Below are 13,537 nucleotides of genomic sequence, written 5' to 3'. Positions count from 1 at the left end.
AGGCATATGAGAGTAGAAAGGAAAGAAATCACCAATTTCATGGCGGTTTAACTGTTAATGTCTACCTTAGCGGTGATGGTGGTTTAGTCGCTCAGTCATGTCTGCTTATTTGCAACGGACTGTAGCCCACCAGGCTGTCTCTCCTTGGAATTTCCCAGGCAAGAATACTGGAGTGGGTTGCCATTTTCTACTCCAGGGCAACTTCCCGACCCAGGGATTGAACCTGAGTCTCCTGCATTGCAGGTGGATTCTTTACTTGCTGAGCCACTAGGGAAGCCCAATATCTACCTTATCAAATCTTAAAATGTTTTACATAAGGAAAATGAAAGGAACAAGTTTAGTAGTACTGATTATTATTTTTAAAGTGATTTTTGGCCTCTATAGGGTCCTGTAGTCACAGCAGTACAATCAGGATACAGAACAGTTCCGTCTCCCCAAACACTCCTTTGTGCCATCCCTCTGCAGGCACACTCACACCCCCTCCCACTCTCAGCTCCTTATCCCTGGTATTCATTGGTCTGTTCTTTATCCCTTTAGTGTTGACTTTTCAAGAATGTCATGTACATGGACTCATAGTGTGTGTAACCTTTTTAGATCAACTTCTTTCAGCTGCATCCTTTGAGATTCACCTAGGTCAGTTGTGCGTATCACTGACTTGTTAACATTTTATTGCTAGGTGGTATTCCACTGTATGAATATAGCACAGTTTGTTTATCTGTTAAAGGACATTTGATTATTTTTAATTTGGGGAGATTTTGGATAGAGCTGTTATAAGCATTCATTTGTGGGCTTCCCTGGTGGCTCAGCCCTAAAAAATCTGCCTGTAATGCAGGAGACACCGGTTAGATCCCTAGGTCAGGAAGATCTCCTGGAGAAGGAAATGACACCCACTCCAGTATTCTTGCCTGGGAAATCCCATGGACAGAGAAACCTGGAAGACTTGCAAGTCCATGGGGTTGCAAAAGAGTTGGACATGACTTAGCAACTAAACCACAACAATAACAGTCATTCATGGGTGAACATAATTTTTCATTTCTCCAGGGCAAATACCTAATAGGCTTGCTGGGTCATATGATGAATGTATATTTATTTTTATAAGAAACTTCCAAGCCGCCTTCAGATAAGCAATATTATTTTGGATTCCCACCAATAGTATATGTGTTTTTTACTTGCTCTGCATCCTCACCAACATTGTATTGTAACATTTTTATCTTATACATTCAAACAGGTATTTGAAATGCTTTCTCATCATAGTTATAATTTGTGTTTTCCTAATGACCAGTGAGGGCTTCCCTGGTAGCTCAGCTGGTAAAGAATCTGCCTGCAATGCAGGAGACCCTGGTTCAATTCCTGGGTCGGGAAGATCCCCTGGAGAAAGGATAGGCTACCCACTCCAGCATTCATGGACTGGTGGCTCAGTCGGTAAAGAATCCGCCTGCAACGTGGGAGACTTGAATATCTTCATGTGTTCGTTTTCTATGATTGTGTCATCCTGGGTGAAGTGCCTGTTCAAGTCTTTTGCCCAGTTTTAAATCAGGTTTGTTTCTTATTTTTAATTTTGAGAGTCTTTTATATATTCTAGATACCAAGTTCTTGGGATATTTTCTCCTGGTCTATTGCTTGTTTTGTCTTAATAGAGTCCCTCAAAGGAAATTAATTTTGATAAAGTCTAAATTATCAGTTTTTCTTCTTTTATAGAATGTAGTTTTGCTGTCATAGCTAGGAACTCCTTGACTGACCCCAGCTCATGCAGATTTTCCTCTGTGTTTTCTTGTAAAAGTTTTATGGTTTACTGTGGTTCTTTTTGGGTGTGTGGTTTATTTTGAGCTAATTTTTGTGTTATAGAATGTGCTATAGGTTGAGGCAGGGCCAGGACTAGAGTCAGACTCAAGCACAAAATAGAAGAAGGTATCAAAAAACTCAGTAATCAAAAAAAATTAGCATTTTAATGTAACATAAAAAATAAAATTAATGCAAAAAAATCATGATGAGTAAAATTCCAATATTCTAAGTAAAAATGGAAACAGTAACAGTGCTATGTCAAGCCATATTGAGTGAAACAAAAGGAAAAGTAAGTTGAACTGAGGCTGTCTTAATTTAAAATTTTGATATTTTGTTCATCACAGTTTTTTTAGGGGGCCAGGAGGTAGGGTGAAGTACCAGAGTTGGGGGAAATAGTAAACTTGATGCTGCTTCAGTGGTAGTTTGAGTTCTGGACTAATTTCCCAGTCCACCTACTCCTATTTACTTTTCAAAATCTTCAAATCTGGGTTTTATAACTGCATTCAAAGAGAGAGACTGAGTGGAACGTGATCCCTCTATTTCACCCAGCACCAGGAAATTTTTTTTATTAAACAATGATGGAAAGCACTGTATGAAATACAGTGTTTAAATAGTGTTTAAATAATTAAATAGTACAAATTGCAGCAGATGTGCCTAGGAGGAATTGTCTAACATCACCGCACATTTGCAGGGACATTCATATTATAGGAAATAAATTAATCTCTTTGGTCCTAGTGCAAGTCCCCTCTCCTATGCTGGTGATAAGTTCCCTTCATGTAACTGCCACAGGCAAAGCTGCTGGCTTTTGCTTCATTAGCTGGGGCATCAGGCATGTTGTGACTTTGCTTTGTGCTTAGTTACTCAGTTGTGTCCAAGTCTTTGTGACGCCCTGGACTGTAGCCTGCCAGGCTCTTCTGTCCATGGGGATTCTCCAGGCAAGAATACTGGAGTGGGTTGCAATGCCTTCCTCCAGGAGATCTTCCCAATCCAGGGATCAAACCAGGTCTCCCACATTGCAGGTAGATTCTTTACCATCTGAGCCACCAGGGAAGCCCATGAATACTGGAGTGGGTGGCCTATCCCCTCTCCACAGGATCTTCCTGACCCAGGAATCAAACCAGGGTCTCCTGCATTGCAGGCAGATTCTTTTCACTTAGTGTCTCAATATTGTTGTCCAGAGCCCATCTTCTTGCCTACCTGAGAACTACGACTCAGCTCTCTTAAATGAAAATTAGACTTTTAACAGAAGATTTTACAACCTCCCTGAAGAGTTCATTTCTGTTTATAAAAACTCTTATTACCATCAGCTCTTTTTTTCCCCTTTACTTTTAGCCTACATTCTCATGCTTAGAGCCCACATCCTTTACTCTGGTCCTTAAGGAATTGGAGAACAGCTGGTCAACATCCTGTGTTTCCTTGAAGATTATAAAGTTACTGTTCTGTCTTCTCTTGTCTAAGTGAACCAAACTCAGTTGATATTGTTATTTTAACATTTTCTTGTGAGTTGTATTTTCTCAACACTTCTGTTTTACCTTTGATACGCTTTTCTCAACCATTTCTAGATTCTCCAGTGAGCAAATTGGAGTACAGGGGCTCCTTGGTGCCATGTGATCGGGCAGAACATTATATTCCAAAGGGTTAGAACAGTGGCACATAGTAGGTGTTTGGTGAACATGTATTTGTTAATTTTGCTTTACCTTTTATTATATTTTATTTTAGTATATTCTTATTGGGACTTCCTATCATAGCCTATTCCATGCCAGCTTCTCTTCCTTTTGTTTTTTGTTAATAGTTTTTTCTAATTAATTTGAAATTTTAGAACATAAATATGTTTTCTTTTAGATTCAATGAAAGAAGTACAGATTTTGTCTGCTTCTTTAAAACTTGAGATGATCCTTTTTCAGACTTACTAAAAATAGCTATGTTTTGAGTTCAGTAGAGGAAGCACATTTACTGTGGATGCTTAAAATACTGGTAATCTAAAACTCTAATGAATATAATTTGTTTTAGTTGTTATACTGTTAATGAGTATGATCTGTTTCCTGGGTCTATTTTGTAGAACACACTCTGCTTTGAAGTAAAAATTATTTGTTGGAATTTGTCACTGTATTTTATCAAAAGTCCAGTCATTATTCTTCCTTAGAAGAGAAGACAAATTCTGATATGCTTATCACCTCATTTCTGTTCTTATTTCCAGTCTCTTTTCAAAGAACAGTTAATAAATTTAACCAATAGACTCTTAGTTCAGGAGCAGTTATTTAGATTTTCTATTCAACATTCTCTTCTTTGAAATAATGTTTACTGTAGGAATCCAGTTTCAAAGCCTATAGTGAGTTGTCTTTTCCTATAGTTATCTATTTGACAATGATCTCATTTCAGTTCAGTTCAGTTGCTCAGTCGTGTCCGACTCTTTGTGACCCCGTGGACTACAGCATGCCAGGCTACCCTGTCCAACACCAACTCCTGGAGCTTGCTCAAACTCTAGTCCATCGAGTCGGTGATGCCATCCAACCATCTCATCCTCTGTCATCCCCTTCTCCTCCTGCCTTTCATCTTTACCAGCATCAGGGTCTTTTCTAAGGAGTCAGTTCTTCGCATCAGGTGGCCAAAGTACTGGAGCTTCAACTTCAGCATCAGTCCTTCAGTGAATATTCAGGACTGATTTCCTTTAAGATTGATGGGTCTGATCTCATGAAGAGCCTATCAGATCCTCCTTCAGGCTTCATAAATCACTGAAGAATGAGGAGTCAAAGAAGGTCTTGTTCAGTTTAATAGTTTATTCATTTTCTAGTGTCATTCAACTCTGCAACATGCTGTATTAAAAGGCATCTTCTACTTGGTGTCAGTAGTCTCAAGGAAATGTTTGTGTACTGTTTTACTTCTATTTATAATCCTTCAAAATAAGAGAAGTATTCGGTATTTCCCTTTTGATTAATTAGAAACTTTTTATTTTCCATCTCTACACAAGAGTTTGGTGTTTTATATAATTGGCATTTAAGCAGATCTATATACTTCCTTGTATAAATGGGATTGCCATAAATGACAAACCCGGATGAAGACTCACCTAATAGATAACACAACCCTGAAGGAGAAACATACTGGACTCCAAAAAATGTCAAAAAAAGAGAGAGGTTGATTTTGTAGATAGGTCAATTTTGTCAATGTTCAAAACGACACACTATTCTTTATAAAATGTATAAACATATAATCCAGTAACGACAGTGCTCTGTTGTCCAACTCCAGCACCACACCACAACCCACTGAGAGAAGACCAAGGAAAGGACTTTGTGTCTTGTAGGATTTTCTATGGCAGACTTCCCTCTCCCAACCAGAATTTGATGAGTGCTCTTTGGTAACAAGTTTTCCAGCTGTTCTATCAGAATTCTGGCCAGACTTTCACAATTTATATTAGTGTGGGAAACAAAGAGTTCTATAATTAACTCAGAGTCCCAGGATAGTGTTTTCCCCTTTTCTGGAGTGCTAGATCATCTTGTATGATGAGGGGTTTTGAGACCCCACCACCACCACCAAAGGGCTCAATAAAAGAGTATACTGTGTAACACTTATTTACCTATACTATATTAAAACAAATAGTGCTTTACATATCCTGTATAGTTAGTTCATCTCTGAAGACTCAGGTTCTCCTACAGTTTTTTGGTTTTACATGCTTGATGATTTCTAAGATCTGATCATATATATCTTCTGTCTAGTAGTTAGGGACTTAAAGCTTTATCCATTTGTGCTTTGTTTATTTACATAAAGAAAAGATTTATCCTTATTATCTTTATGCCCATCTCAAACTATTGACACATGAAGAAGGGTAGAGTGGTCTGGGTCTGTGTAGATTAGATCGAGAGAGATGGCCTTAGGCAGTGCTTCCCAAGCTTTTTCACAGCCTGGTGCTCATAACAGAGGATACTGTGTGATATTACAGACAGACCCACTCTTTGCTGGTGCTGACTTGCCTGAAGCTGTAGTGCTCTAGGCCCCTCACAACCGCCCAGGACTCCATATCTTGGCACACTTGATCCATCCTGTGCCCACCAGTAGGGAGTTCTGTGAGAATTTTGGGAACGCGCCTGCAGTAAGTGCTGCTTCTAGGTGGGTGTTTGCCTTGACCGACCGCTGGTGTCACTCACCCTGGGGACTCTAACTTCCCTCCACCTATTTGTTTCCTGCTCCCAGACTGTCATTAATCAAAATAATTATCAGATTTCTTCAGTCATTATTTGTGCTTTTTTTTTTTCCTGCCTTTGTAAGTTCTTCTCAAATAGCAGACTGGAGCAAACTGACATTTAGTGTTTTTAATTAGATGAAGAAGATTGTACTTAATTTTCTTACCCAAGAGACCTTCCATTTTCTCTGAGAACTTTTTCTCGTGATGAAATTCTTTAGGCGAATTTATTATCAGCTACAGATGTGATTCATTTTGTGCCAAGGACAATTACCAGGTTCCAGATTTTTACTGCTCTAACAGTTACCTTAATTTTAGAGCAGAGTCTGTAAATAAACTGACTTTAATAAATGCATTTTCCATGAGTTTTATAGGACTTAATTTGATAATTAGATGCCAGTTTTCAAAAAGTTTTCACCAGGGCTTCCCTGGTGGCTCAGATGGTAAAGAATCTCCCTGCAATGCAGGCAACCCGGGTTTGATCCCTGGGAAGATCCCCTGGAGAAGGAAATGGCAACCCACTCCAGTATTCTTGCCTAGAGAATTCCATGGACAGAGGAGGCTGGCTGCAGTCCATGGGGTCACAAAGAGTCAGACACAACTGAGCTACTGACATTTTCACTTTCTTTTCAAAAAGCATAATCTGTGCATCTGTGCCAGATATTTATGGTAGGTGTAGAGCAACGCTTTTCCTTGTTTGCTTGTTTTCAACAACCCCTACATTTATAAAAGTGCCACAACATTTTCTCTTTTCACCATTGGGCTTCTGTCTGGTTTATCAGAGAGAGAATTGTTTGGGGCAGGGAAGAAGGGAGATTAAGAAGATTTCCAGCAAAGAGTGACAGTTGGCACCTGTCTGGCCCTCTGATGGAACTTCCTTAGAGTTGGAGGAATGTGGAGGGGAAAAAATGGATAGGCACATGCTCACTTAGAAGAGCAGAGAAAATGTCTTTAATCATTTTTGTTCGAGGGGTGTCTCCGTGAAGATCAGGTGGGTGTTGAGGAGTCTTATTTATTGTAGACAAAGGTTTACTCAGCAGGTTTGCTTCCTGAACTTGAAAGGAGTGAAACTAAGCCCTATGGCCCAAGCATACTGCAAAATAATCCAAGTTTGGGAAAAGAAAGGCTTTGGGAGGACAAGACAAATAACCTGGGAAAGTTTAAAGCTTTCCTGCCTGACGCTTCTACCTACCTGGTTCAGTATTTTAATGTGGAAAGCAATTTTCCTTTCTCTGAAATGAAGCTTGGGTTTGTGCAAATCCAAAGAAAATGTTTTCACCAGTACCTTTGCATTTTCATCTGCCTTCCTTTTCTTCATTGTGGACTCACATCTCCATCTGTGTTCTTAAACTTGGGCATCAGCATATACATGGCCTTTCAGATGTATTGGGCAGTCCTGAGGGTGTGCACGGCCATGAGACTGCCTCTACACACATGTGCAAAACTGTGTGACAGTCTCCTTCACAGAAATGTGTGAGGCTCTTACCTTTGAAAATTTTGGAAAATACTTCTCCCAAGGAATCTCTGAGTTAGCTTATCCATTCTTGTACTATATGACAAAAACCAAACATGAAAAAACCAGATGGAGTTTCTTTTGCAGTGTGGGGCAGCAGCTGGGAAAGATCAGGAAAGGGTGTTTCATCATAATCATGTTTAAGATATAAAATTAGGAAGGGTGCTGGGCTTCTTTTAGCATGTGAAGTCAAATGAGGGCAGTGTTTGGATATGTGCATTACTGACGTCTGAGATGTTCTGCAGGCATCGATTTCTTTTATAGTAACATTTGTGAACTGGGCAGTAGCTGGCTTTTTCTTTTATGATTTTAGTGATATCATCTGCTTTTTAGTATAAACTTGCTAGGACTTCTTCTGGGTTAGGTAGGTTTGGAGATGATTTAAAGTCTGCAGTGACTGTTCATTCCCATCTTCTAAAACAGAGCTTTGCATAATTAGGAGGTATAAAGGAATGACCATGGGAGTTGGGAAAACCTCCCTGAGCATCCCAGCTCCTCTGTGTACAAGTTTTCTGTGACCTTGAGAATGTTACCCCTCCTCTTGCAAGCCTCAATTTCTTCTTCTTGTGAAATCAAGGTGAGATCATTAGTTTTGTAGTGTTGTGAGGAGTCAGCTACTTTTATAACATAAAGTTACAGATAACCCAATAGTTCCTTTCCTCCCACGTCCTAAAATACAAATTCATTTCTCTCATTGATTTCTTCCTCTTCTCCTTATTTGCTTCCATCACATCAAGTAAACCAAAAAACCACAGCAATAAATTATTTGGGGTTTTTATGGCTTTCTTACTTTTGCAGAGGGGTAATTCCAAAGTTCCTGTTTTGGAATCTTGACACTGCTTTTTGTACACAGTGTTTTCTTCTTCTCTGCTCCACCCCCCTCTCTTTTCTTTGGTCTCTGCAGAGAAGAAAGCTCTCTGTGTTGAGCACTTTAAAGTCTGGTTACTGCCTTGTCATCTTGCTTACGGTCTCTAGCACCAGTTACTGTCTCTCTCTGGCTGCTGCTAGAGCTGAGTACTTTGGGGGCAGACTGTGGTTCCTCTGCACTGCCAAATTATCTAAAATGACAGTAGCTTTTGGTTCAAAAAGCTAAACTTAATTTTATGGTGACATGGAGTTCAGTTTAAGCAGCTCGGGGAAGCCAGTGGTGTTTCCACAATGCTTTAGTAAGATGAAGTGGATCAGTGTAAGAATAAAATCCTTTATCAATTTAATAAAGCAAATCATTATATTTGAAATGTGCAGACTAACTTCAGAATCTAGTTCTTGGCAGTTCAGTGCTTTCTCTTTGCTCCGTGTAGATCTCCTGTCATGATGGTTCCCTCTGGTCCTTTAATTCAGATGTGTTCTCTGCCCTCCCTTCGCTGTCTCACTCAGTAAATCTGTCCATCTGAATGTGGCAAGCCCCCAGCCGCAGAAGTACCTCTTCAAGAACAGAGGATGGAGGCTGACTTTGTGGATGGTGGATGAAGTGAATGCACTCTTTTTAAGTAGCTGTAGCTCATTTGTCTTGTGATAGCTCCTTGGGCTTCTAGCAGGCACGTGTCCCATTGTTGTTATGTAAAACCCAGTATGTGTGTGTTTGACAAGTTAGCAGCGGGGAGCTCTGCTTGCTCCCCATCCTCGCTGCTGCTGCCGCCACCGCCGTCTCAGCAATTGTTTGGTTTGGCAGATGGCCAGCTCTCTGCTATAAGATGCATTTCCTTGACAGGACAAAGTGTGGAGCCGCATTAGCTGCAAAGTTTATGAAGGTTAGCTAAACACACACAATAAATATTAATAAACAAAAAAAAAGCCCACCCACCTTTGACTTTGAATTCTGTTTCTTCATTCCATGTTTTGGAATCCGGGTAGTGTTTGATTAATAACCAGTCTTAGGGTAATTGAGCCTTAAGTATCTTTTGCCTAACTCAGACTGCTCCCAGCGCCCTCATCAGATGCTTGGTGACTCGCCACCGCAGTGGATGGTGCTCCGGAATGACTGTTTAGTTCCAGGGGGCTCACTTGCCTTCTCCTTCCTTCCGTGTAAAAAGGAGGGTAAACGAGCTTCTCCATGAGAGCTTGTGCTGCCCAGTCACGTGTGTGTGAGGGCGTAGGAGGGAAAGACTGTGAGCGGGAATAGAGGTGCAGTGCCCTGACCTTGGACTCCCTGGAAAGCAGTCAGACGTTGGTCTGTTGGCCCGGCCATTGCCTCTCTCTAACATTTAAACCCTCAGCGTAGACGGAGAGGGTAACAGTAACCTGCTGCCCCTGGAAACTGCCTGTTTGGCTGGTGTCTTGGAATTTATCAGGCCTACGTTGTGGATCTTTTCCAATTCTGTACCCTGCTCGCTTGACAACATATTTGAGAACCAGTAATCTTAGACTGCTTAGCCAGACCTCTAGAGAACCAAGGAAGGGAAATAACTTTAGTACTATGTCCTTAAAATTGTCCTGGTTCCAATTGTGGGCAGCTGAGATTTCTGAAGACCCTTGAGAGCTCCTCTCAGTGTCTTCCCTTGCCCCTCTGGCTCTTGTTCATCCTTCTTTTCTGGCCCGCATTGGGAGGGAACTAACCCTCTGTGTTTGTATGATACTTGAGGTAATAAAAATCTGGAGGAATCAAATTATTTCTCATAGGCAGTAATGATTTTAACTTGAAAATTGTCTGTCTCCAACCCCACCTAGCAAAGCAATCTATTGAGGCTGGATGAGTTGTAACTTTTAATTTGTTCCTGCAGCAAATATTTATTAAGTATCAGACACTAATCTAGGCACTTGAGATCCTTGGCCACACAAAACAGACCAAGAGCAGCCTGTGTAGAACATTTATTCTAGTAGGGGAGGCAGACAGTAAGCGTGTGTGTGTGTGCATGCTTAGTCTCTTCAGTGTGTCTGACCCTGTGCGACCCCAGGGACCATAGCCTGCCAGGCTCCTCTTCTCTGTGGGGTTCCCCAGGCAAGAGTGCTGGAGTGGGTTGCTGTGCCCTCCTTCAGTGGATCTTCCCGACCAAGGGATCGAACCCATATCTCTTGGGTCTCCTGCATTGACAGGTTCTTTACACTAGTGCCACCTGGGAAGCCCAGACAATAAGCATAATTAACAGTACGTTATTTATTATGTTAGAAGCATGATTAACAGTAAGTTGTATATTATGTTAAAAGGTGACACATGCTATGAAAGCAAGGAAAATAAGGGGAGTTGTGTGGTGCAGTTTCAAATAGAGTGGTCTGAATAGTGATGACAGTTAAGCCAGGACTTGAAGGAGATGAGTATTGGCTTGGATGAGCTTATTCTAGCTTTGATGTGAAGTTGTTTGTGACTCTTTTCAAGTTTCCACATACCTGACCTTCATCGTCTAGAGATTTCCAGTGGTCTAGGCATGGTTCTCACATTAGTCTCAGTGACGGGGCACCTTGTAGTCAGGCTGTGCTTTGCAGACCATGAACTATTGATAAGCTTAATTCCATCTTACCAACAAGGCAGTTTTGTTAGGAGAAAAGTGTGACTTTTTCTACACATGCATGTAAAGTAAGTCTCATGAGCACACGCACAAAGGTGACAGTAACCTCACCCCCTAGTTGGTAAACTTTGATTTACTGCTTTCACATTTTACTGAAAAATATGATTTACTATTTTCAAGTTTTTCTATTAATATTCACTCACCATTGTATATGTTTTATCATCTTTTAGCACTTGCTAGTAGGCATTGAGTAGCAGATACTATAGGTTTAAAAAAAATCGTGGGACGAAAACTTAAAATTGTACAAACCTGCCTGTTTAACTTAATTTTCCCCCTGATGATAGGATAAACACAGCCACTTGGTTTGATTTTCTCAACCCTGTTCAGCAGTGCTGGAACCACTATTCTGGAATATTGTCAGACGTGAATTAGAAGTTTTGCAGACACTTTTACATTTCTTCCATTTCTTCCTTAGTTTCTCAGGAATCTCAGAGTGGGCTTTGTAGCCATTTAACTACGTGGATTTTTTTTTTTTAACCAGTCAAGAGGAACCCAGAATTTCTATCAAAAGGGATTGCATCAGACAATCCCCTGGTATTTTGAGCATATAGTTGATCTCTGTTTTATTTTTTTTAATCAAATCAAACTTAATAACATGATAAATATAATTAACATTGCTGTATGTCATGTGACAGCTGTTAAGACAGTGTATCTTAAGAGTTCTCATCACAAGACAATAATTTTTTTTCTATTTGTTTAATTTTATATCTATATGAGATGATGAATGTTCAGTAAACTTATTGTCATAATCATTTCATGATATAAGTCAGATCATTATACCTTAAACTTACACAGTGCTATATGTCAATTATATCTCAATAAAACTGGAAGAAAAAAAAATAAAAACCACACATGTCAACAAAAAAATAAAATAAAAGTCTAGAGGGATGGTATGGGGAGGGAGGTGGGAGGGAGGTTCAGGATTGGGAACACATGTACACCCGTGGCAGATTCATGTTGATGTATGGCAAAACCAATACGATATTGTAAAATAATTAGCCTCTAATTAAAATAAATAAATTTAAATTAAAAAGCAAAAAAAAAAAAAGGATTGCAGAAATTACCAGATATTCTATCTTAACAAAAGAACTAGATGGTTGGGGAGAAGTAGCCCCCCCCCAAAAAAAAAATTCAGCCCAAGGTAGATTTAGAAGACAGAAATTCCATGATTTACATTTTAATATTAGAACATAAGATGGCAATATCTAATTGTACCCTTTCCTATTAGTCCTTGTACGTTGCTTGGCACATGAGAGATTCCTAATAATCACTGAATTAATGTTTCCACTCATTTCTTGTTCTATCAGAGTGAGAGTGACATCTGCAGAACCCAACATATGGTATTTCTGCCTACCAACCTTAGCCTCCTTCCCCCACCTTAATTCTATCCCTGCCATCTCTTCCACCTCTGCCCTCTTATTTCAGCAAAAATTAAAAACAGGTTGTAGTTCTCACTGGGAACTTGCAGTTCTTTCTGACCCCAAAACAGCACTTATTTTCCTCACCAGTAATGATTCACAGGATCATAGCTTCTTCCAGTGAACCTTCTCCTAACCTGCTTTTTGTTCAGGTTAACATCACATCTTTATATTCCATATCTCTGTTTTACTTCTGCTATTGTCCTGCTGGTTAATCTCATAGATAGGGAGATATTATTCATAGTTCACAAATGTGTGTTGTTCCTGAGAAAGCTTTATGAGATTTGGATCTTTGTTAAACTAAAAATAGTGACCACCTGGCCTCAATATGCTGTCCAGAGGGGCATACTGTGTGCATAAAAGCATGAATCGCTGAGATCTAAATCTGCTTCATTGGTAAAATGAACCAAGTTATGTGGGTTCAGCATTCCAAGATGCCAGCCTCACATGACAGCAGAGCTGGGAAGGCCCAGCTTCGTGGTTTTGATGCTATCAGAACAGGAGAGGAGACAAGGCAGGAAGGGGGTATCTTTTATATTTTTATAGAGTGTCACAGAGATAATATGTGATAGAACAGAACTCAGTGGTTTGGAAGAAAATGCCCTAAAAGCTACAAGTCATCATCAGGGTGACATTCAGTTTAGTAAACTAGCCATCCAAGTACCAGCAGAGTTTTCTTTCCCTTTTATTTGTGCCCCATTTAGATGATTCCCATGTCTTTTCCTTTTTAGAGTGTTGTCCGCTGCCTGTGGCACCCAAAGCTGAACCAGATCATGGTGGGGACTGGAAACGGGTTGGCTAAAGTCTACTATGACCCCAACAAGAGTCAGAGGTATTTCATAAGTGTTGCCTGTTTGAGATGGATGACAACAACTGGGGGGAGGGCTTTTTTTCACCCCTGCTTTTATTTATTTCCTTCTTTGATGGGGATCCACCCTTTTAGAAAATGCAGCTGGCCCAGAGCAAAGCCTCAAACTCCTCATATTGTGCTTTAAAGAGGATTTAGATAGCTCCTTGATCCATACAGAATTCAAAGTGAAAGTTTCCTGGGGATTTGCAGTTCTTTAGCTGAAATGTTGAGTGCAAAGAGGGGGGGAAGGCCTGCCCACTCTGCATACCACCCTGGACAGTGGCATTAGTAGTGATG

The 13,537-nt window shown here is 40.2% G+C and overlaps 1 protein-coding gene across 1 annotated transcript in view; it reads left to right on the top strand.

The window, feature by feature from the left end:
- The window catches only part of WDR70 (WD repeat domain 70), a 278,708-nt gene that overhangs the window by 243,673 nt on the left and 21,498 nt on the right, over positions 1-13,537 (top strand). Inside the window, exon 14 of the mRNA XM_005898536.2 lies at positions 13,122-13,222. Coding sequence (XP_005898598.2) covers positions 13,122-13,222 — 101 coding nt within the window. The remainder of the gene's footprint in view (positions 1-13,121; positions 13,223-13,537) is intronic.

This window comes from Bos mutus, chromosome 20 (assembly GCF_027580195.1).
Source record: "Bos mutus isolate GX-2022 chromosome 20, NWIPB_WYAK_1.1, whole genome shotgun sequence".
NCBI lineage: Eukaryota > Metazoa > Chordata > Mammalia > Artiodactyla > Bovidae > Bos > Bos mutus.
Note: the sequence above shows the minus strand (reverse complement) of the source record. Positions and strands in the feature narration are given on the sequence as shown.